We start from the raw sequence: 24,421 nt of genomic DNA on the forward strand, positions 1-24,421 counted from the left end.
GAAAGACCTTTCCATCGTCCTAGTACCAGGTAATCTTTTATATCTACCCACCTTTATATACCACTTTGCTGATTGGGAGAGTAGTGTTTCCAAGATCAGTATTTGGATCATCAATAACAGTGGATGGATCATCTGGGGTGACATCATCTGGGATAACATCATCTCTTGCTTCATCTCCTATAACAGTGACAATTTTGATGCCGTCTTTTTTCTCGACGTCTTCTTTGACATTCTTCATTTCGTTATAACCAGCAATACTGTCCACGAACACTATCATTCTTCGTAACGCTTTAGGATTTCCACTTTCTTTGAATATATTTCTAACTTTATTCACAGCACCGAGTATGTTAATCCCTCTAGACTGCCATTCCATATCTTTAACAATGTCTAATAGCTTTAAATTATCTTGGTAGCCGTCAGGAGTTACAACCACTTTTGAATCTTTGCCATACTTTACGATACTATATCTTGTTACAACATCTTTGGGCGATTCAATCATTGAGATCACGACATCTCTTGCACGGTCAAATGAACCTGGGTTGTCTGCTCCAATCACAAATGCAATTTCTGCAGAGCGTCTTGCTGTGCCTAAAACAAATAGTTTGGTCACTGTAAATCGATTCATGGGCGAAATAAAATCTAAATGATGGAGATTATCTGTAGTAAATTGACCCTCTCTTGTGAAATGGGGAATGGACCACTTTCTCACTTCCTAAAAGAAACGAACCCTTTGTGTTGCTGTTAATTTTGTTTCGGTTTACTTACGTTCTTCTGTGTCCGTCTTGATAACATCAACAACCTGTGATGTAATATTATTGAGATCATCGACATCTGGGACACTGATGATATTATCATCTTTAGGCACCAATTTCTTTAAGTCATCTCTATCAACATTCGGTCCAATAGTAACCACCAGCACCCGAGCACCTTCACGTTGGACATCTTTTCTTACTTCTTCTAAAGATCGGTCTCCCGTCGATTCATCATCGGTTACAAGAATGACAATTTTTGGAACAGAGGGCCGTCCACCTGATTCTAAACTGAAGACTTCGTCAACTACGGTTTTCAGCGCTTCGTCTGTCTTTACTTGTACATTACCAGATGGTTTGATGTTGTCAATTGCCCTCTTCAAGCTCGTTGCGTCAGAGTAATCATCAAGTTTGATAGCAATGACAGGTTCCTTACTGAATTCAACCACCGCAATGTGAGGTCCAGACCTCGAAACGCCATACTTGTCAACCAGCGTTTTTGTGAAGTTTTTGAGCTTTTCAAAATCTTCTTCGCTGAGGCTTTGCGATCCATCCAGAAGAATAGCAATGTCAACTGCGGAATCCGAAACTAGAAACAAGGAAAACAAATTACCAAAAAATATATAAATGCAATATTTCTTGAATGTTGAGATTGATTGCTCACCACACATCCCAGAATGTTTCCAGTTCACACCAGGAATAGTTGGACACTTTACCAAACGGTTGCCGCAAGGATTTTTATACGAACGGCCATCGCTACCACAGAAATACTTTTCTTTTAAGTCAGAGCATCTTTCTCGGCATTCACACACAGTGCTGTCGTTAGCCAAAGCAACACATTGTTCGAATGAATTGCAAGTCGTGATGAAACAAGGATCTAAAAAAAAACAAAAGCTGCTGTTATATTGGACAGCTATAGAAATGGAGTATCTAAAGAAAACTCGACTTTATCACAGAGCAAGTAATTTTTATAGAATAGTATTTTATCGCACCTTTTAACACAACTTGAGTGACGGTTTTGACTTTATCATTTTCATCATCAGAAGGTAACACATTGACCACGTCGCTGTCGGTTCCTGCTGTGCTTACTACTCTTTGATCAACGTTGTCTCCAACCGTCACCACAACCACTTTCACATTCTTATCTCGAAGAGAATCCGCAATACTCCTCAGTTGCGAAGTCCCAGATGAAGATGGACCACTTGTGAACAATACAATTTTCTGTTTTGCATCTGATCTCCCGAAGTTCTGCAGGAGGCTGTTCGCTTGCAACATTCCACTGTTAACATTAGAGCCTCGGACATACCGAACTCTTCCTCGAATTCTCTCAATAAGAACGGGTTTCTCATCAGATTGTAAAAACTCAGATATAATCATTGCGGAAGACGCGTATTGCACTACAGCAAATCGCGTGTCTTTCGTTGGAATCATGTCAATGAGTTTTATGGCGAGGTTTTTGGTATCTTCTAATTTTTCATCATCAGACGCTCCAAGGACAAGCACAATATCAGCCTTTTCACCCTTGGTGTCTATATAAGAGCAATGGAGTAACTAGTAAGAATTTGATCCTTGTTTGTGTTTATCTAGAGTATTCTAATATCCAAAGCTTTTTGTTTTGAATGTTTTTTTATGTACAAGCGGGATTTGGCCTGCGAGACGATATTTACCTTTCTTCACATCCTTGTTAACTTTTTCCACAATATCGTCCACAACATCACTGATATCTTTCGGATCATCAACATTGACCACATCGTCCCCGATATTCACATTTTCATTTCCAATACCAATAACATAAAGTCGTCCTTTAGTTGCCTTTGTCTTTTCAAGGACACTTTCCAGACGCTCTCTGTCTTTCACTGTTTCGCTCGTTGCCAAAATGATAACCTTAGCTGCTCCCGGTCTGCCACCATTCTTTATGTCAAGCGCATCGTTCGCCAGCTTCAAAGCTTTTGTTGTGTCCGTAGTTCGACCACGAGAAGGGAGGATTGCATCAACGGCTTTCTTTAGAAGTGGTTTTGTATAATACTTTTCAAGGTCAAACACAACCCTAGCAGTGTCACTATATTCTAACAATGCAACACGAGTCTTCCCTTCACCAATTGCATACTTATCAATAGTGAGCTTCACGAAATCTTTGATTTCTTCAAAACCCGTTTGGCCAATATTCTCAGATCCATCCAAAACAAAAACAACATCCATTGGTGTAACTTCTCTTGCGGCTAAATTGACAAAAAAAATGGAGATATAAAAATTGTAAGACATCCTTACCACTTCCAATACGACACAAGAAACAAACAAACAAACCATTTTCTTTATCTTTTTTGATGTTATCCACGATCTTCTTGACAATTTCTGGGGTATCTTCCGGTTGGTCAACTTGATGGATATTGCTGGTATTTTTAACAATCTTTTCTAACTCCTCCGGATCAACATCATCTCCAATACCAACAACATAGATATTTACTCGATCTTTTTTCAACGGTTCTGCTGCATCCTCAACTGAGACACGTCCTGTTGATTTCCCTGCGGTAACCAACACAACAGCTCGGGGAATATCTGGACGAACTCCACCTTTAGGTGACAATACTTCAACTCTGGCAATATCCAAGGCACGGTCTACATTTCTTCCTTCACCATTGGAAGGTTTTATTTTGTCAACTAAACTTTTGAGAACGTCAGGATTAAACGACTCAGTAAGTGGGATTGTCACCGTTGCTTGGTCGCTAAATTCGATCACAGCGATGTGTGTTCCTTCTGGTGAGACATCGTACGAGTCTATCGTCTTCTTTACGAACTCCTTTAACTCTTCAAAACCTTCCTCATTTACAGATTTAGAGCCGTCTAATAAAACTACAATCTCCAGAGCGTCGATTGGCACTAAAAAGATGTGATAATAATGCATTAATTCATCAAATGTTCTATGATTTTCTCTTAAGTTCAGTGGATTGTATAAAAAACATTTACTGAAAGAAGGACTTTTGTTACACATAAAACCATGTCTTCACTTACCACAAATGGTGGAATCGTCACTGTATTCTTGGCATTTGGAATTGGGTTTGCATTCTTTAGCAAAACAGGGATCTAAATGGAAATTTACATCTTAAAATCACGCGATTCCCACGCAGAAAGTCTTCCTAGTTGGTTAAGTAATAAATCATTCTGGTTTGATAAGATGTTACGCATCCTAGATATAACTCATTACTAACCCGTTACAGTTTGTTCAGCGACTTTCTTTCCAGTGTTTTCGGGAGAATTATCATCACTAACTGAATCTATCTTTAATGGTTTCTTTCCTGTTAATCGTTCCATTCGATCGTTCTGATCGCCTCCTGAATCATCAACTGTGACTCCAATAATTTTAATACCATCTTTGCGGATTTCCTCACCGGGTTCTTGAAGGATGTTTACCGGATAACTGTTGACTCCTGCATCTGAGAACACAACCAAAACCTTTTTCGCCTTAGGCCTACCGTGCTGCTCGAATGACAGTTTTGCTTTCCGAATGGCATCTAGAAACGCTCGACCAGGTTCTTCCATGACCAATGACCCAACAAATGATTGTAGATCTTCATTGTTCATTCTGTCTTTCAAACTTTTCTTAACAACAGCGGCGTCTCCATGCTGTATAACGCCATAGATATAGTTAAGGTTTGTATTTTGTTGTTGTCGAGCCATTTCCAGGATTGCTTCTTTCTCTTTATCGAAAGAGGGCTGTGTGAGAGCTCCCACCACCAAAATTACATCCACTAAGTTTTTGGAAAGTCCTAAAAAGCAAAGTAAAAAGCGTTATCGTCCTATATTGATCCCCTCGTTCACAAAACATTCGATGTATTTGCTTCATCTTGTGCAAAGTTGATTGCGGTAAAAACAACTTAAGTATATTCCATTGTGATGATCTTCATCATAAATTGAAACGATAAACAATACTTACTCTTTGTAACATCCTCCTTGATAACTTGCGAAATTTTATCAACAACTTCATCAGGATTTTCCGGAGTTGTTGGGAAGATATTGTCTTCTGTTGGAACCACATTTTTAAGTTCATCCTTATCGACCTCGTCACCAATACTTACAACATACACACGAACACCTTTCTTCTGTAGTGGTTTTATGGCTTCCGTAAGTGGTTCTGAACCGGTTGATTTTCCTGAAGAAAGTATGACTAAAGCACGCGAGGCTCCAACTCTTCCACTTCGCTCGAACATCTCGTTAGCAGTCATCTTGATTACTTCATCAAGAACTCTTCGGTTGCCTCGGGATTGCCTGATATCATCAATCATGGAGTATATGAGATTTCTGTCGTAACTGTCCGTCAGACGAATTTCTTCGCTCGTCCTATCACTAAATTCAATCACACCAACATTTGTTGCTATGCGTGAGATGGTGTAAGAATCCAGTATTTTTTTTATGCTGCCCTTGAGCTTGTTAAACTGTTGTGAAGACAAGATACTAGAGCCATCCAGTGCGAATATAAGGTCAAGAGCTGGTGTACTGACTAAAAAATATGATTTTGAAGAACATATGATGATAGTGTTGTGGTCGCCTTCACAAAAATTATGATATTAAATCTATCCCACAGAACCTACGTACCTCGACTGACAGTCCAGGTATGAGTTTTAAAAACAAGAATGTTTCCATTACGGTCAGTTCCCTGAACCTTCAATACGTGCGATCCATCCGCCATATTAATTCCTGTCCATTGACCAGAACGTCCTTGACCACACGGCTTGTATGTGTCTTCGTCCAATGAGCAGTGAAAATACATGTTGGTTGTTGAGCTCCATCTCACAGTTGGATAGTGATTTGTAACTGCCAAAGGCTGGATAAAGGTGATGGCAGGCTCGATGATTTCTATGATTAAAGAATTATACCATTGTAGTTCAACCAAATTTCTTAACTTGGAATTAAGAAAACTTACCGACTCTCCACGAATGGGTAGTTGGACGTCCCAAATTACCAACACTGTCTTCCCCTCTAACGGACAGAACGTGAGAACCATCACGAACATTATTTTTACTCCACGTTTCTTCCGTCCCACTACCACAACGTTCATATGGTCCATTGTCAAAAGAGCATGTAAATTCTGCTTGCTCTGACGACCTCCAAGTGAACTGTGGTGAACCATTCGTTTCTTGAGGTGGATCAATAAATGTGATAACTGGGGCATCTACATCTAAAATACGAGCATTCAGACCAATGTTATATTTTTATAAATAAACAATTCATTGCAGAAACTTGAGGTAGTGCATGACTAGCGTAGAAACCTTACCAACAATCCACGAATGAGTGGTTGGTCTTCCTACGTTATTAACAGTGTCTTTCCCTTTGACAGAGAGAACATAACGACCACTACGAAGATTATTTTTACTCCACGTTCCTTCTGTTCCACTACCACAAGGTTCATATGGTCCATTGTCAAAAGAGCATGTAAATTCTGCTTGCTCTGACGACCTCCAATTTAACTGAGATGAACCATTTGTTTCTTGAGGTGGATCAATAAATCTGATAATTGGGGAATCTCCATCTAAAATACGAGCATTCTGACCAATGTCATCTTTTCATAAATAATCAATTATTTGCAGAAACTTGAAGTAGTGCATTACTAGTGTAGAAACCTTACCAACAATCCAAGAATGAGTGGTTGGTCTTCCTACGTTATTAACAGTGTCTTTCCCTTTGACAGAGAGAACATAACGACCACTACGAAGATTATTTTTACTCCACGTTCCTTCTGTTCCACTACCACAAGGTTCATATGGTCCATTGTCAAAAGAGCATGTAAATTCTGCTTGCTCTGACGATCTCCAAGTGAAGTGTGGTGAACCATTCGTTTTTTGAGGTGGATCAATAAATCTGATAACCGGGGCATCTCCATCTAAAATACGATCATTCAGACCAATCTCATCGTTTAATAAATAATCTATTATTTACAGAAACCTGAAGTAGTGCATGACCAGCGTAGAAACCTTACCAACAATCCAAGAATGAGTGGTTGGTCTTCCTACGTTATTAACAGTGTCTTTCCCTCTGACAGAGAGAACATGACGACCACTACGAAGATTATTTTTACTCCAAATTCCTTCCGTTCCACTACCACAACGTTCATATGCTCCATTGTCAAAAGAGCATGTAAATTCTGCTTGCTCTGACGACCTCCAATTCAACTGTGGTGAACCATTTGTTTCTTGAGGTGGATTAATAAATCTGATAACTGGGGCATCTCCATCTAAAATACGAGCATTTAGACCAATGACATCTTTTCATAAATAATGAATTATTTACAGAAACTTGAAGTAGTGCATGATTAACGTGGAAACCTTACCAACAATCCACGAATGAGTGGTTGGTCTTCCTACGTTATTAACAGTGTCTTTCCCTCTGACAGAGAGAACATAACGACGACCACTAGGAAGATTATTTTTACTCCACGTTCCTTCTGTTCCACGACCACAATTTTCATATGGTCCATTGTTCAGCGAACATTCAAAGTCACCCTGTTCCGATGACTTCCAAGTAAACTGAGGAAAACGGTTCGTTTTTGCTGGTGGATTGTTGAATGTGATGACTGGAGGAATCGTATCTAAGAAGGATGAAAAGATAAGGAGGTTATAATGATGGAATATCTCCTCTTCTAATACACAATCTTATGTATCGTGAAATTAAAAGATATAAATATATCTGAAGCTTTTGATATGAATTGCACGAGAACCTCTAATCTTACCAACAATCCAAGTGTGGTCATTTCTTCCAACGTTACCAGCAGCATCTCTTGCGTTGACAGACAGACGATGACTACCATCGCGCATATTATTTTCACTCCATTGTCCAGATATTCCTTTACCACAAGGTACATATGGTCCTCTGTCCAGTGAGCAATTAAAGTCAGCTTGTTCTGATGAACGCCAGGTGATCATTGGTGAACCGTTTGTTTTCGCCGGAGGATTAGTGAATGTGATAATTGGAACCACAGTATCAACTATCCATCCTTTAACTTCAGTTTCCACCACATTACCTACACTGTCAGTTGCTTTAATTCTCAAACTATGCTGTCCATCTGGAACATTGTTTCCAACCCATTGCCCGGTTCTTCCTCTACCGCAAGGTCTGTAACTCCCGTTGTCTAAAGAACACTCAAACGACATAGTCGTTGGTGCACTCCACTCAAACACAGGGGCACTTTTTGAATGTTGTGGTACTTTGTTGAAAACTATCTTCCCTGAAATGATAATATTACTATTCAATATATGAGAGCAATGCGGATTCTAAGTTCAATATGACAAAGTTATCATTTTTAGAATAGTTACGTTGTTGTCTTTTACTAATACTGCAATTTAAATTCTTACCAACAATCCAAGTATGAGTGGTTGCTTCTCCCAAGTTACCAACGACATCTGTTCCTCTGACATTAAGAAAATGACTACCATCACGAATATTATCTTGTGTCCATTTTCCACTCGCTCCGCTACCACAATTTTCATAACTTCCTCCATCAAATGAACATTCAAAAGTTGCTTGTTCCGAAGATCGCCAGCTAAACTCGGGTGAACGGCTGGTTGTTTCAGGGGGATCAATAAATGTAATGATTGGAGCAACCGCGTCTAAAATGTTTAAATTTAAACATTAGAAAACAGAATACAGCTTTATTAAGAGCGAAGTAAATTGCTGGGAATTATATTAAGTAAACCTACCAACTCTCCACGAATGGGCAGTAGGACGTCCGAAATTACCGACACTGTCTTTTCCTCTGACAGAGAGAATATAACGACCACTACGAAGATTATTTTTACTCCACGTTCCTTCTGTTCCACTACCACAAGGTTCATATGGTCCATTGTTAAAAGAGCATGTAAATTCTGCTTGTTCCGACGATCTCCAAGTGAACTGTGGTGAACCATTCGTTTTTTGAGGTTGATTAATAAATGTGATAACTGGGGCATCTCCATCTAAAATACAAGCATTCAGATCAATGTTATCTTTTCATAAATACTCTATTATTTGCAGAAACATGAAGTAGTGCATGACCAGCGTAGAAACCTTACCAACAATCCAAGAATGAGTGGTTGGTCTTCCTACGTTATTAACAGTGTCTTTCCCTCTGACAGAGAGAACATGACGACCACTACGAAGATTATTTTTACTCCAAATTCCTTCCGTTCCACTACCACAACGTTCATATGCTCCATTGTCAAAAGAGCATGTAAATTCTGCTTGCTCTGACGATCTCCAAGTGAACTGTGGTGAACCATTCGTTTTTTGAGGTTGATTAATAAATGTGATAACTGGTGCGGCTCTATCTAAAATACGAACATTCAGATCAATGTTATCTTTTCATAAAAAATAAATTATTTGCAGAAACTTGAGATAGTGCATGACTAGCTTAAAAACCTTACCAACAATCCAAGAATGAGTGGTTGCTCTTCCCACGTTATTAACAGTGTCTTTCCCTCTGACAGAGAGAACATAACGACCACTACGAAGATTATTTTTACTCCACGTTCCTTCTGTTCCACTACCACAAGGTTCATATGGTCCATTGTCAAAAGAGCATGTAAATTCTGCTTGCTCTGACGATCTCCAAGTGAAGTGTGGTGAACCATTCGTTTTTTGAGGTGGATCAATAAATCTGATAACCGGGGCATCTCCATCTAAAATACGATCATTCAGACCAATCTCATCGTTTAATAAATAATCTATTATTTACAGAAACCTGAAGTAGTGCATGACCAGCGTAGAAACCTTACCAACAATCCAAGAATGAGTGGTTGGTCTTCCTACGTTATTAACAGTGTCTTTCCCTCTGACAGAGAGAACATGACGACCACTACGAAGATTATTTTTACTCCAAATTCCTTCCGTTCCACTACCACAACGTTCATATGCTCCATTGTCAAAAGAGCATGTAAATTCTGCTTGCTCTGACGATCTCCAAGTGAACTGTGGTGAACCATTCGTTTTTTGAGGTTGATTAATAAATGTGATAACTGGTGCGGCTCTATCTAAAATACGAACATTCAGATCAATGTTATCTTTTCATAAAAAATAAATTATTTGCAGAAACTTGAGATAGTGCATGACTAGCTTAAAAACCTTACCAACAATCCAAGAATGAGTGGTTGCTCTTCCCACGTTATTAACAGTGTCTTTCCCTGTGACAGAGAGAACATAACGACCACTACGAAGATTATTTTTACTCCACGTTCCTTCTGTTCCACTACCACAAGGTTCATATGGTCCATTGTCAAAAGAGCATGTAAATTCTGCTTGCTCTGACGACCTCCAATTCAACTGAGGTGAACCATTCGTTTCTTGAGGTGGATTAGTAAATGTAATAACTGGGGCATCTCCATCTAAAATACGAACATTCAGATCAATGTCATGTTTTCATAAATAATCAATTCTTTGTAGAAACTTGAAGTAGTGCATGACCAGCGTAGAAACCTTACCAACAATCCAAGAATGAGTGGTTGGTCTTCCCATGTTATTAACAGTGTCTTTCCCTCTGACAGAAAGAACATAAGGACCACTACGAAGATTATTTTTACTCCATGTTCCTTCTGTTCCACTACCACAATTTTCATATGGTCCACTGTTTAGCGAACATTCAAAGTAAGCTTGTTCCGTTGAGTCCCAAGTCAATTGAGGAAAACGATTGGTTTTTGCTGGTGGATTGTTGAATGTGATGACTGGAGGAATTGTATCTAAATACGATGACAGAGTTTAAGGAGCTTATAATATTTAAAAAACTTTTCTGTTAATACACTCTTTAAACTTAAAAAGACATGTTTTTAAATATATCTGAATGATTAAAACAAACTCATGATCAGTTGTTAAGCACTACATCACCGAAACAATTGATATAATTCGCACGAGATCCTATAATCTTACCAACAGTCCAAGCGTGGTCATTTCTTCCAACGTTACCAGCAGCATCTCTTGCGTTGACAGACAGACGATGACTACCATCGCGCATATTATTTTCACTCCATTGTCCAGATATTCCTTTACCACAAGTCACATACGGTCCTCTGTCCAGTGAGCAATTAAAGTCAGCTTGTTCTGATGAACGCCAGGTAATTGTTGGTGAACCGTTTGTTTTCGCCGGAGGATTAGTGAATGTGATAATTGGAACCACAGTATCGACTATCCATCCTGTAACCTCAGCTTCTACCACATTACCTACACTGTCAGTTCCTTTCACTCTGAAACTATGTGATCCATCTGGAACATTGTTCCCAACCCATTGCCCAGTTCTTCCTTCCCCACACGATCTGTAATTTTCGTTGTCCAATGAACATTCAAACGTCATAGTGGTTGATGAAATCCATTTTATTTCGGGCGCTACGTTGAATCTACTAGGAGCTTGTATGAATGTTATGGTAACCGGACCCGTTTCTGTGGAAATTGATATATACTAAGAATTAGATCAAACTCATAATCAGTCATTAATAGTAGCCCATCATCACTAAAACCTTTGAAATGAATTGCAAGGGATACTATAATCTTACCAACAATCCAAGTATGGGTATTGCTTGCAACGTTACCAGCAGCATCTTCTCCTTTTACAGACAGACGATGACTACCATCGCGCATATTATTTTCCCTCCATTGTCCAGATATTCCTTTACCACAAGGCACATATGGTCCTCTGTCCAGTGAGCAACTAAAGTCAGCTGGTTCTGATGAACGCCAGGTGATCATTGGTGAACCGTTTGTTTTTGCCGGAGCATGAGTGAATGTGATAGTTGGAACCACAGTATCAACTATCCATCCTCTGACCTCAGCTTCTACCACATTACCTACACTGTCAGTTCCTTTCACTCTGAAACTGTGTGATCCATCTGGAACATTGTTTCCAACCCATTGTCCAGTTTTTCCGTCACCACACGATCTGTAATTTTCGTTGTCCAATGAACATTCAAACGTCATAGTGGTTGATGAAATCCATTCAAAGACAGGCGAACTTTTGACAATGTTTGGTGCTAGAGTGAAGTTTATTTGCAGTGGTATTGTTTCTATAAAAAAAATTTAATGTAGAAAAATATTCAGTATTCTGTAAAACTACACCACTATAAGATATCACACTTGGGATTTATAAGACCGTACCAACAATCTTTGCAGGTCTTCCCAAATTGCCAACACTATCTTCGCCTCTGACAGAGAATGTATAAGGACTGCCACGAATGTTGTTTCGAAGCCATCGTCCAGTTATCCCACGACCGCATTCTTCATATGGTCCATTATCAACGGAGCATTTAAACTTAGCTTGTTCTGATGACCTCCAGCTAAACTCAGTGAATCCATTTATTTTTCGGGGTGGGTTGAGGGTGATAACAGGAGCATCCCCATCTAAAATACAAATATTATAATAAATATTGTCCTTTAATAACGAAAACGAAAAAAAATAATAGAGCTTTTCAGCTTCGTTGAAAATCCATGACATTTTCTATTATTAGGCAGTTTGGTTGAAATTCAATTGTTTGTAATGCAGTATCATTTACTGTTAAATAAGAAATAAAAAATAAAATCTTACCAACAATCCAAGAATGAGTGGTTGGTCTTCCTACGTTATTAACAGTGTCTTTCCCTCTGACAGAGAGAACATAACGACGACCACTAGGAAGATTATTTTTACTCCACGTTCCTTCTGTTCCACGACCACAATTTTCATATGGTCCATTGTTCAGCGAACATTCAAAGTCAGCCTGTTCCGATGACTTCCAAGTAAACTGAGGAAAACGGTTCGTTTTTGCTGGTGGATTGTTGAATGTGATGACTGGAAGAATCGTATCTAAGAAGGATGAAAAGATAAGGAGGTTATAATGATGGAATATCTACTCTTCTAACACACAATCTTATGTATCGCAAAATTTCAAAAACATAAATATATCTGAAGCCTTTGATATGAATTGCACGAGAACCTCTAATCTTACCAACGATCCAAGTGTGGGTATTTCTTCCGACGTTACCAGCAGCATCTCTTGCGTTGACAGACAGACGATGACTACCATCGCGCATATTATTTTCACTCCATTGTCCAGATATACCTTTACCACAAGTTACATATGGTCCTCTGTCCAGTGAGCAATTAAAGTCAGCTTGTTCTGATGAACGCCAGGTAATTGTTGGTGAACCGTTTGTTTTCCCCGGAGGATTAGTGAATGTGATAATTGGAACCACAGTATCGACTATCCATCCTGTAACCTCAGCTTCTACCACATTACCTACACTGTCAGTTCCTTTCACTCTGAAACTGTGTGATCCATCTGGAACATTGTTTCCAACCCATTGCCCAGTTGTTCCTTCACCACACGATCTGTAATTTTCGTTGTCCAATGAACATTCAAACGTCATACTCACTGTAGCCCTCCATTTTATTTCGGGTGCTGCTACGTTGAATCTTCTAGGAGCTTGTATGAATGTTATTGTAACCGGACCCGTTTCTGTGGAAATAAATATATTACAGTAAAGAGCCTTATCTTAAAGCAAGGTAAATTTAGGGGAATCTGTTAGCATGTGGTATTTGACAATACATAATACATGCTCAGATAAATTATAATAATATAAGATCACAATTTAATATCTTACCAACAGTCCAAGAATGTTCAGTTGGTCTGCCCAAATTTCCAGCAGAATCTCTACCTCTGACACGAAGAGCATGGCGACCATCACGAACATTATTTTTACTCCAAACACCCTCCACTCCGTTCCCACAGGTCTCATATCTTCCTCCATTGAACGAGCACTCAAACACAGCTGGCTCAGATGAGCTCCATGTAAATCGTGGATAGTTATTTGTTACTGAAGGTGCATCATCAAAACGGATAATGGGTAGAATAGAATCTGCAAAAGAATGAAGACGATGAGGAGCAAATGAGACACTTGGAGACCCAGAGTCACAGTAATATCTGGTTTTGATACAATATGGTTTTATTTTGCGTCTTACCAACATTCCAAGAATGTCTAATTGGTCCTTCTTCATTTCCATCAACATCGTTAGCTTTGACGTCCAATGTATGTGGACCCTCAAGTAAATTGCTTCCAATCCATTGACCTGTCATACTTGGTCCTCCACACGAGCTATACGGCTTATTATCAAGCGAACACTTGAAATATGCGGGAACAGACGATCTCCATTGAATTGTTGCTGACTTGCCTGTCCATTCCGGGGGAGTTGTGAAAGAAATAACCGGTCTAACTCCATCTAGAGATGAGACAGGAAAACACACTTAAAATGTATCTATATTTTCGTAATTTCGTTGGAGAGAGTCTCATTAATGGAGGAAGCTACTAAATCAAGCTACTAAACACGAATATTAGGATCTACCACTGTGGATATACAGTAATAAAATTCTTCTTACCACATATTCCAGGTTGAGCCATAGTAACAATGATACGCCTCTCGCAGCTGTCTGCTTGCATGATGCAAATGCTGTCGTATTTCTTTCCATCACTGCCACATATCGACTCAGAAGTGCTTGCACATTCAGATTTTGGAGGGCACTGACAGGTAACAGTCCGTCCGTTTACGCAGCGAGCATAAACATGGCAATCTAGTTTCTCACAGGGTGATGGTACTGGAAAGTCAGAACAATCATTGTAAGCATTACGATTAAAGTTGCTTCATCGTACAGAAACCTTATCAGGTGACAAACCTTTCTTTGATGCTTCCGTAATCGTGTCAGCCGTTTCCTTAACTTTACGTTTGATTTCATCGTCGTCTCCAATGACATCAACAAGTATGACATCTTCATTATTTGGAACCAATCTTCTAATCTGCGTAGGATCAACACGTGATCCCAACGCGATAAGAACTATCTTGATTCCTACTTCGTCGGCTTTTCTTCTTACGTCATCCAGAGCTTGATTTGACGAGCTTGTCTTATCGTTTGTGAACACAACAAGGACTTTTTCAGCGTCAGGACGACTTGGTTGGTTAAATATCTTCATTCCCATTTCGACTCCCTTATCTATCCTCGTGCCTTCTCCCAGCCAGGGGATGATGTCTAGAAGTTGCTTCAAGATTTGCTTAGGTACATCTAAGGTGAGTCTCGTTTGTGCGTTATCATCATAAGTCACGAAGCCATATCGGGTGTTGTCTGGTCTTGGTTGCTTAAGAATTTCTTGTGTGAACTTTTTCATCGTGTCATAGTCAAGAGATGCTCGTGGGTTGCGTGCGCCAAGAACAAAAACAATGTCCAACTTGCTATCTCGTTCAGCTAAGTAAAACAATGTACTATCAGTATTTCACTTACCAATGATCCAAAATTTCTAGTTTGTAATTTTGAGTTATTTGGAAAAATAAAATAGTAAATATAATAACAAACCTCGTGTAGCTTCGTTCGTTAGCTTGTCTTTAATTCTCTTTACCAATGGACCCAATTGATTCGCACCAGGAATATTGAACAACCGATCATCTTTCGGCCCCACGATGCCTTCCAACTCTTTTTGATCAACTCCGCTACCCACAGCAACAACATAAACTTGAATACCATTAGTGATAACCGGTATGACTGCTTCTTGAAGTGGTTCTGACCCGGTGGATTTACTTCCGGTAAGAATCACCAATCTTTTATGCGCCGTCGGTCGACCACCCGACGTGGACTTAAATGCTTCGCTGGCTGCCATTCGTAGCACTTCATCCGTTACTGTATTCTGACCAGAAGATTGCTTAATACTAGATAATTCATCGATGAAAGAGCTAACATCATTGTGATCCGATAGTTTAATTTTCAAGTCTGCTCTATCACTGAATTCAATCACTCCAATATGTGGACCCTTTTCAGAAATTGGGTATTCTCTTGCACTGTGCTTAACGAAGTCCTTCATCTTTTCAAAATCTTTCTCGCGTATACCAACGGAGCCGTCTAAGGCATATATGATGTCCAATGCCACGATAGGTTCTGAAATTAAAAATATTCAACATAGTGCGTTGATATAGATCTTAGAGGTCACGAAGAAGGACGCAAGAGACCTGAAGAAAGCGAAGATCTGAAAAAGGATGTAAAATAATGCAAACGGATCATAATGTACTGAGGTTAAAGCTACTATGACTGAAATCGACAATGCCAACTTACCACAAGGCCCAAACTGCTTTACTTGAATGTCTTTTTTCTCCTTGCAAGCAATTGCTTTCATCACACATGGATTTTTGTACGACTTGTCGTCAGAACCACAGACAGTGTACTTCGTTTCGGGACACGAAGATTCTTTGGGACATTCACACATTGGTTCTCCTGATGCTTTATAAACACACTTTGCAAGCGTATGACAATCGGCGGAGCTGCAAGGATCTGGTTAAATTAGACAAAAACCTTATCAATCAAATGCATAGGAAAGCAGTGTTATTATAAACTAAACTCGTGTTTAGTGTAATTTTCTCCTATAGTTCCGGTGCCAAATGCGCCTACCTTGGGTTATACCGCTGATTACATTAGGAAGAACGTCCTTCGTGTTTGCATCAGGATCAGTAGTGACAATAGATTTACCCGCAGGGATAATACGCTTTATGTTTTCTTCGTTATTAACATTCAAAGCAATCACAACAGTATTAACACCGGCTTCAGCAAGAGATTTCTTGAGTTCGTTTGATTGTCGCTCATCCGTTTCTGCTCTTCCACTCACAAATAACACCAAAACTCGCCGTGCTTGGCGGCGACCATTTTTCTCGAAATTCTCAAGGGTTTTCTTGATTGCATCATCCACAGCTAAACCAGCGCTCTCCCAGGGCATAATGTGAATGAATTGTTTCAGCATTGATGTACTACTCACATCTCTGAAAGGTAAAACAATCTGAGCAATCCGTCCGTACTTAATGACACTATACTTAACATCTTTGTCCTGGTGGGAGTCGATTATTTCCTTTGCAATCTTCTTTTGAACGTTAAATATCGAATAAGAGCCGTCAGAACCAAAAGCGAAAATCATATCAGTTTGTTGGTGTTTTGCTAAAAAATAATATATCAATCATCAATAAATATTTCAACGAAGCTTATACATCATTTAACAGCAAAAAGCCTGAGCCATCCTAATCTTAACAAATTGCACTCGCTAATCAAGAGATTTTCACACAATATTGCGCTTAAATTAGGTTACCATTTATTGATACACCTGGTATATATCGCTAACCTTTATCCAAGTTCTCGTTTATCTTCTGAACAAGGCCAGGAACAATGGAAGTGATGTCATCAGGTTTGTCAATCGGATGTACGTAATCATCCCTGGTAGCTGCTGACGTCACCTGGGGATCTTTGGCCTCGTTGCCAATGGAAACAACATGAACCACAATACCACTCTGTCTTAAAGGTAACACGGCATCTTCAACGGATGTTTCTCCAGTTGATCTTCCATCAGTTATAAGAATGATTGTCTTAGGAGCTCCAGGTCTTGCTCCGTTCTCCAAACTAAATCCTTCTCGTCGAGCTGCTTCCAGTGCATTGCCAATCTGTGATGTTCCACCAGAGGCCTGGATTTGATCAATTGCGTCTTTCAGTTGCACGGCATTGTAAAATCGGTTGAGTGGAATAACAACTTTTGCTTCATCACTATATTCAATCACTGAGAAACGAATGCCATTCTCAGAGATCTCGTAGGAGTCCACCAAAGTTTTAACAAAATCTTTGACTTGTTTGAAATCATGTTCTTTAACACTTGCAGATCCATCCAAAAGAACTAAGACATCAGCGATTTTTTCATACACTAAACAAAGAAAACAAATATAAGAAGTTAGCAGCTTTGTAGTTAAACCAATAGAAACGTTCTCTTACACAAGAAACCTCTATCAAGTCAATGTTTAGACATTAACCACACGATTGACATGTATCAACAGCATTCATTTGCATTTTTGCGTCAATTTTCTAACAAAACTTACAGCAAACTCCGTGGTTTTTTATAGTCACATTTAACTTCTTCGCACAGACGTATTTCCTGAGCGCACATTCATTCTCGTAGATTTTATTATCACTTCCACAGACAAAACCAGACTTCTGAGTTGTCGTACATTCTTTTTGGCATGTACATTGAGTTGTTCCATCAGGGTTTGCCAAACATGCACCAAAGAAGTCACACTTTTCCAAGAAACAGGGATCTAGTGGAAAAGGAATAACCGAGTCTCAAACCATACATTTTGCACGATCCTGTTAGCACGAAAAATAGGAAAAATTACCTTTAACAAAAACGTTGGTGACATCGTCACTAATTTTTAGATCAGGATTACTCTCGGACACACGGAAATGTCTTGACATTGGTGCAACGTTCCTTAGATTACCTCCAACACCATCAATATCCACCGCTATCAATCTAGTCCTCGTCCTCAACAGTTGATTTTTAATATCTTCCATCTCCTTCGGGCTGGCATTAGATCTACTATCGGTGAGAAGCATTATAGTACGTTCAGCATTAGGTTTCCCTTGCTCAATGAACATTTCTGAGGCCCTGAGTATTCCCTTCTCGTAATTTCTTCCAGCTTGCGGTCTCGTAATCTGAGAAACGAATCCCATTAAGGTTGATTTGTTGGGGAACTCATCCAGACTGACAACTGTGTAAGCGTCTTCGTCAAATAACACCACTCCATAACGCACTCGTGGCAAACTCTCCTTGTCGATAATCTTATTGACAATTTGTAAGGACTTATCAAATATTTGAGCGGTACTTGATCCAATAACAAATATAACTTCTTTTTCGACGATGATTTCTAATTAAAGAGAAGATTCTTTTACTATAAAGATGTAGTTTGCCCAAATTGCAGAAAGAACATCGTATTGGTGAAAGGAATTTGTTTTACTTACTAGACTCAGCAACACGTTTTATTTTCTTTCCAATATCATCAACAACACCACCAATTCGACCCGGTCCATCCACTTTGATCACGTTACCCTCAGACGGCACCACGCCTCTCCACTGGCCGGGGTTTACCCTGGATCCCATACCGACCACTATTACCTCCACTCCAGCTTCCTTCAGAGGCTCAGCAACGCGACTCAAAGGCCGGGTCCCAGATGATTCATCGTCAGTTATAACCACTAATATTTTTGGAACACCTGGACGAGATCCAGCTTCAGGTGAAAATAACTGGTTAGCTTCTGCTAGAACTTGATCGGTAAGAATACCACGCCCGCCGGATGGTGTCACTCTGTCTACAGCTCTCAATAACTCAGGTTTACTCGTGTGAGACAAAAATCCGAATTTAAGATCAATCCTGTCGCTATACTCTAGCAACGCTACGTGGACGTCATTTGCTGAAACTGGAAACTGATTTATAGTGTTTTTGATAAACTGGCGAATCTTATTGAAATCAGATGTTGTCATACTGTCTGATCCATCCACCGCAAACGCGAGATCCACAGGCAACAAATCTGGACTCCGATCTATCGGAAAAATATAAAGAGTGTTTAAACAGTTGAATTGCGATCTTGACAGTTTACTGAATGTCGACGGTTGTGGACAGTGCATTTTTCTACAGACTATAAATAATTAAATATTGATGTGACACACAGAAAATATTGGAGTAAAAACCGTAATATTTACCACAATTCTTAAATTCTTGCACTGTGATTTGTTTTTGTTTCCGACATGATTCGTACTGCATTTCCTCTTTGTTCACATACAGTTTTCCATCGCTACCACACAGAGTGTAACGATCATTGAGGTTTGGCGTGGTGGAAGATGATGGAGAGGAACAGCGGCATGTGGCAGTGTCAGCGGATGTAAGAACACAGCTTGAGTAGAACGAGCACTTGAGAGTGTTACAAGGATCTAGAGAAAGGATTATCCTTTAATAAAATGTCCTTAAGCAACATCATGTCAATCTATTGTTACCTTTTATGATTTTTTCGGTTATACTTGGAACAGACTTCTCGGGTGAGTCACTTGGATCAACAACCAGAATCTTATCCCTGTGCGTCACAGTTTCTAATTCTGGTATGGCGTTTATAACATTGTTACCAATAGCAACTACAGTGACGTCAACACCAGCATCAGTCAGGCTCTTAACAGCATCTTGAATATCTTGTGGTTGTGAGTTTGATTTGGTTGTAACAAAGAGGATCAGTCGTTTGCGAACACCCTCACGTGATCCTTCATCAAAACTGACGAAGGCTTCTTTGAGAACCTAATAATAGCACAGAAATACGGTCATTTCTGGTTGCTTAAACTTAAGAGATATTACAAGAAAGACGTCACTTTACACTGCTATCAGTTAGATAAACCTTACATTTGACAACCCGGTTGCATCGCCTCTCCATGACATTCTTTCTAGCACATCTTTAACTTGCGTTGAATCTATACCAAGTTCTGACAACACCCTGGCATCCTGGTCATACTCAAGGACTCCGTACTTCACATCCAGTAGTTCCAATTGCTTCATCATGTTCTCAGCGATTTCTTTTTGCAGCGTTAAAAGAGATTGTCCTGTGGGTCCGGACGCACCGAAGGCGAAGACGACATCAATAGAATTATTAGCTACAAGCAGAGTGAAAAAAGATTTAAAAGATTTTGAATGGTGAGTGGTGAAGAAGAATCGTGAATGGTGAAACACAAGAATGGTAAAATCCAGGAATGACTTGGCCCCACCTTTTCGATCACGATTCAACATTTCTATGATAACCTTTGGAACCACTCTGAAAATACCACTAGCGTCATTAACTACAAATACGCCATCGTCGTTTCCAGGAGCAACAGCAGTCAATTCATCACGGTCGACCTCATCACTAGTACCAATGACGTAGGTCGTCACACCTAGTTCTTGCAGCTGTTTTACGGCTGGATGTAGTGGTTGGACGCCAGTAGATTTTCCATTTGTGAACAGAATAAATACGTTTGGTTGTCCAGGACGAGCACCATTCTTCACTGTAAACATTTCCATCGCCCCTGACTTTAGTACCTACAAAGGAAACACAACAATTAAACATTCATAGGGTGAATGATTCATTTATAATGGCACGTTTCCAAGCTGCGTACTCAAGTGGTAAGTAAACTACCGCTATACCTCATCTAATACTCGGCCATTTCCAAGTGAGGGTTGAATATCATCGATCGCATTCACGACTTCTTTGTTGTTTTCATATTTTTTAAGAGGGAAAACAATGTTCACTAGATCACTATACTCCATCACACCGACACGACTATCTTTGGGAGATACCACAAGTGAGTTGACTATATCTTTTACAGACTCTTTCATCTTTGCAAAGTCTTTTGCATTGACATCCCGTGAGCCATCCAAAGCGATCACCAAGTTTGTGCCGACCGTTGGGACTATGATGGAAAGAGGATGGTCCTAAATTAGTAATGTTTCTTAATTCTTAACACAATTTTTCTTAACACTTCGATGTTTCACTTACTGCATTGGCCAGAATGTTTAATAGTCACTTCCAGTTTCTCTCGACATGTTTTCAAATTCATTTCACATTCATTACTGTATGTTTTACCATCTGATCCACACACTGGTTGATAGCGGTCTTGGAAACATGATTCAATGCAATCACATTTGCCACTACCGTCAGGTTGCTTCATACACCTTGCGCCGAATTCACAGTTTGTGCTCGCACAGACATCTAAAGGATAAATACAAAACGAGTAGAATAAAATTTAAACAGCATCAGATATATAATGGGTGTACAAGATAATAATAATCATCGCCATACCTGATAGTATATCTCCAGTAATCTTACCAATTACGACACCCGAAATAGGATCTGTTGTATTGACAGTCACAATACTGTTGCTTCCGGGCGCTAGGGGTCTCAAGGTATCCGTTTCTTCTCCAGTGGTCACAATTTTGATCATAATTCCTTGCTTACGTAACATTGCACCAATCTCTGATAATTCTTGGTTCGTTGCCTTTTGTTTACCGTCGCTAAACAACACTAGAACAGAATCTGCACCCAGACGCCCTTCCTTCTTAAATTGATCAGCAGCTTTTCGTATTGCATGCAGGAATGCCGTTCCATTTCGTCTCCACGTGATACTATCTATAGCTCCTTCCAAGGCGTCCTTGTCTCGAATGTAACCCAAGCGAACTGGTACTGACGGATAATTGTCATATTGTACAACACCGTAACGTTGATCAGCAGTATTAGGAAGATTCACAATGGATTTCGATATTTCTTTCTGTTTCGCAAAGATAAGACGGCCATTTGGATCGGAGGAACCCATCACGAAGATCATGTCAACAACGTGAGACGACTTTCCTAAAAAGAAACAAAAACAGTCTAAATAACCAGACAACTTAGAAATCCTTTATGATTTAGAATTATCTTAAGATTCTTAGAAATTCTCTGCGAAACTGCACTATTTCAATAACATGTTGTACATACTCTTTTCGATATTTCTGTCAATAGTGTCGGTAATTTTTGGCGCGAGATCTTCCACCTCTTCTGGACGATTAACAGAAACCACGTGATCAGAACTTGGTACGAGTTCCTGTATTTCGTTATCATCATAACCGTCTCCGATGGTTACGACGTAGACAGGAACGCCTTTCTTTCGTAGCGGTTCCGCTGCTTCACGGAGCGTTTCGAGACCGGTCGATTTACCATCGGTAATCAAGATTAGAGCTTTCGGAAAACCAGGACGTGATCCACGTTCTGGCGAGAAGACTTGATCAGCAGCTAACTTCAATGCGTCATCTGTAGCAGTATCCCCACCGCGAGAAAGTCGAATGGCATCTATAGCTTCTTGTAAAGTATCCCGATCTTTAAAATCATTCAAAGACACGACGATAGTTGGCGTATCACTGTATTCTACGACGGCGACTTGTGTTTCCTTTGGTGATATGGTGTAACGATTCAAAGTATCAGACACGAGTTTCTTTATGCTTTCAAATTGTTCTCTGGTCAGACTGTCTGAACCATCCAGGACAAATGCAAGGTCAAGGGGGTTCTTGGGTTGTGGATACGGAGATGATACTGGAAAGGAAGATAAAGATAAAAAATAGTTTTTCCTTTGTTGTGTTTAGGATCAGTACAATGGTCTCAAAACAATCCACGCCCAAACATCATACTTACCACAAGCTCCATGATGTTTAATCTCAGTGGTTTTCATGTTATGACAATTGACAAACTTCATTTCATCTTCATTGCTATAAGTACGTCCATCAGTTCCACATACTGGTTCAAATACCGTAGATCGTTCTTGTTGGCAGACACAAGTTGTGCTGTTTCCAGATACAACTTGGCATAGACCGTTATATCTGCACTCCTTCGCCTCACAGAGATCTAAATGAACAAGAATTGAAATGATTATTATTATAACCTCCTCAAATGATATCCCTGATACCAGAGCAAGGGTCTTGTTTTTTTTCTATTTCTGACATACGTTTCCCCATTAACTTACCTTTATCTGCTATGCTACGAACACGTTCGGCGACATCCGTCGGTTCTTCGGTATGTGAGGTCTCAACAACAACATCTCTTGAACCACCAGTCAAGACGTTTATCTGGCCATCATCAACACGACCACCAACAGAGATAACACGAAGTTCTATTCCTTTCACCATTAATCGTTCAGCTAATGCCTTTAGTCTGGATGGTTCAACCTCTGCTCTGTCGTTCGCAAACAACACCAATACCCTGCGTGGATTTTTGTTAGGGGAATTTTCAAATAGTTCCTCCGCTTGCTGTAAACCCTCTTCAAATGATGTATCATCTCCTGGCCATCTTAAGTTATCTACAAACGTTGAAAAGCTCCTCGCATCTGGTATTTCTCTAATGTTAACAAAAGGAACAGTCTCGGCTCCGTAAAGTGCAATACCATAGACAATACTCTGGAAAGGTCTCACACCAGAGGAACTGGGTGGAACAGAAGTGGATGCTGGAGTATAACGTTTGACGGTTTCTTTGACGACATTTTTTTGCCAGTTGAAAATAGTTTGTCCATTTGGATTGGAGGATCCCATGGTAAATACAATCTCAAGGGGTCGTTTACCTGTGTTATAGAAAGAAGCATGGTTGAATTCAATGAATTGGCGCACATGCGGACACAAACAGAGAGAGTATGATCATTGAAAGGGTACTTACGTTCAGCTACGTCTTTCAGGATGTTTTTCACAAGATCCTTGACAATACCGTTCAGAGAAGGTACGTCATCCACAGCGTATCTATTCTTAGCGACTGGGACAAGCAGCTTCAATCCTTCAATGTTAATTTTATCTCCGATATCAACAATGTAAATATGTACACCAGCTTTCTCAGCCTCCCTCACGGCATCTTGAAGTTCTTTAGTTGAAGAGACGTCATCATCGGTTATGATAAGAAGGTATTTTGGTACTCCTGGCCTAGCACCGGACTCCTGACTGAATGCTTGTTGTGTAGCAAGCCCAATCATCTCAGGTATCGAGGCTTTACTGCCACGAGAAGGGTTGACGCGTAAAACACTGTACGTTAATGAAGGTTTGTTGTTTCTTTCATTCAGAGTAATTTCAAGTTTAGGTTTATCGCTATATTCTATCATTCCACCTTGAACTTCGCGGCTTGAAATTGGCAGAGATTCGACGATAGATTTAATAAACATCATAGCAGTGTTCAACTCCAATCTTGTTAAGCTGTCGGAACCATCCAGAGCGAAAACCAGCTCGAAAGGTGCTGTGAATAAAATTGAACAAGTAAATATAAAGGCTGTGGTTAACGTGTAAACGTCCACGTTTGTAATGGTAATTGTTGTGAAATGACAACTGAATATTT

General features: G+C 39.8%; 1 protein-coding gene across 1 annotated transcript in view; it reads right to left on the bottom strand.

Annotated features, from left to right (window-relative positions):
* The window catches only part of LOC114517926, an 85,412-nt gene that overhangs the window by 51,395 nt on the left and 9,596 nt on the right, over positions 1-24,421 (bottom strand). The window contains exons 19-68 of the mRNA XM_028537779.1: positions 23,759-24,322; positions 23,076-23,666; positions 22,748-22,957; positions 22,058-22,648; positions 21,386-21,931; positions 21,083-21,295; positions 20,731-20,996; positions 20,316-20,625; positions 19,957-20,204; positions 19,563-19,854; positions 19,272-19,499; positions 18,533-19,111; positions 17,911-18,438; positions 17,617-17,832; positions 16,875-17,444; positions 16,157-16,693; positions 15,824-16,039; positions 15,074-15,649; positions 14,402-14,965; positions 14,108-14,323; positions 13,693-13,950; positions 13,335-13,589; positions 12,680-13,189; positions 12,280-12,537; positions 11,853-12,095; positions 11,255-11,761; positions 10,635-11,141; positions 10,193-10,447; positions 9,842-10,096; positions 9,491-9,745; positions 9,140-9,394; positions 8,789-9,043; positions 8,438-8,692; positions 8,093-8,347; positions 7,471-7,965; positions 7,072-7,329; positions 6,721-6,975; positions 6,370-6,624; positions 6,019-6,273; positions 5,668-5,922; positions 5,340-5,600; positions 4,681-5,244; positions 3,956-4,513; positions 3,759-3,830; positions 3,054-3,626; positions 2,417-2,968; positions 1,742-2,278; positions 1,414-1,626; positions 766-1,338; positions 52-588 (exon numbers count right to left, since the gene is read on the bottom strand). Coding sequence (XP_028393580.1) covers positions 52-588; positions 766-1,338; positions 1,414-1,626; positions 1,742-2,278; positions 2,417-2,968; positions 3,054-3,626; positions 3,759-3,830; positions 3,956-4,513; positions 4,681-5,244; positions 5,340-5,600; positions 5,668-5,922; positions 6,019-6,273; positions 6,370-6,624; positions 6,721-6,975; positions 7,072-7,329; positions 7,471-7,965; positions 8,093-8,347; positions 8,438-8,692; positions 8,789-9,043; positions 9,140-9,394; positions 9,491-9,745; positions 9,842-10,096; positions 10,193-10,447; positions 10,635-11,141; positions 11,255-11,761; positions 11,853-12,095; positions 12,280-12,537; positions 12,680-13,189; positions 13,335-13,589; positions 13,693-13,950; positions 14,108-14,323; positions 14,402-14,965; positions 15,074-15,649; positions 15,824-16,039; positions 16,157-16,693; positions 16,875-17,444; positions 17,617-17,832; positions 17,911-18,438; positions 18,533-19,111; positions 19,272-19,499; positions 19,563-19,854; positions 19,957-20,204; positions 20,316-20,625; positions 20,731-20,996; positions 21,083-21,295; positions 21,386-21,931; positions 22,058-22,648; positions 22,748-22,957; positions 23,076-23,666; positions 23,759-24,322 — 18,597 coding nt within the window. The remainder of the gene's footprint in view (positions 1-51; positions 589-765; positions 1,339-1,413; positions 1,627-1,741; positions 2,279-2,416; positions 2,969-3,053; positions 3,627-3,758; positions 3,831-3,955; positions 4,514-4,680; positions 5,245-5,339; positions 5,601-5,667; positions 5,923-6,018; positions 6,274-6,369; positions 6,625-6,720; positions 6,976-7,071; positions 7,330-7,470; positions 7,966-8,092; positions 8,348-8,437; positions 8,693-8,788; positions 9,044-9,139; positions 9,395-9,490; positions 9,746-9,841; positions 10,097-10,192; positions 10,448-10,634; positions 11,142-11,254; positions 11,762-11,852; positions 12,096-12,279; positions 12,538-12,679; positions 13,190-13,334; positions 13,590-13,692; positions 13,951-14,107; positions 14,324-14,401; positions 14,966-15,073; positions 15,650-15,823; positions 16,040-16,156; positions 16,694-16,874; positions 17,445-17,616; positions 17,833-17,910; positions 18,439-18,532; positions 19,112-19,271; positions 19,500-19,562; positions 19,855-19,956; positions 20,205-20,315; positions 20,626-20,730; positions 20,997-21,082; positions 21,296-21,385; positions 21,932-22,057; positions 22,649-22,747; positions 22,958-23,075; positions 23,667-23,758; positions 24,323-24,421) is intronic.

This window comes from Dendronephthya gigantea, unplaced genomic scaffold (assembly GCF_004324835.1).
Source record: "Dendronephthya gigantea isolate DGI-Jeju-01 unplaced genomic scaffold, DenGig_1.0 000010F, whole genome shotgun sequence".
In the NCBI taxonomy this organism is placed as follows: Eukaryota; Metazoa; Cnidaria; class Anthozoa; order Malacalcyonacea; family Nephtheidae; genus Dendronephthya; species Dendronephthya gigantea.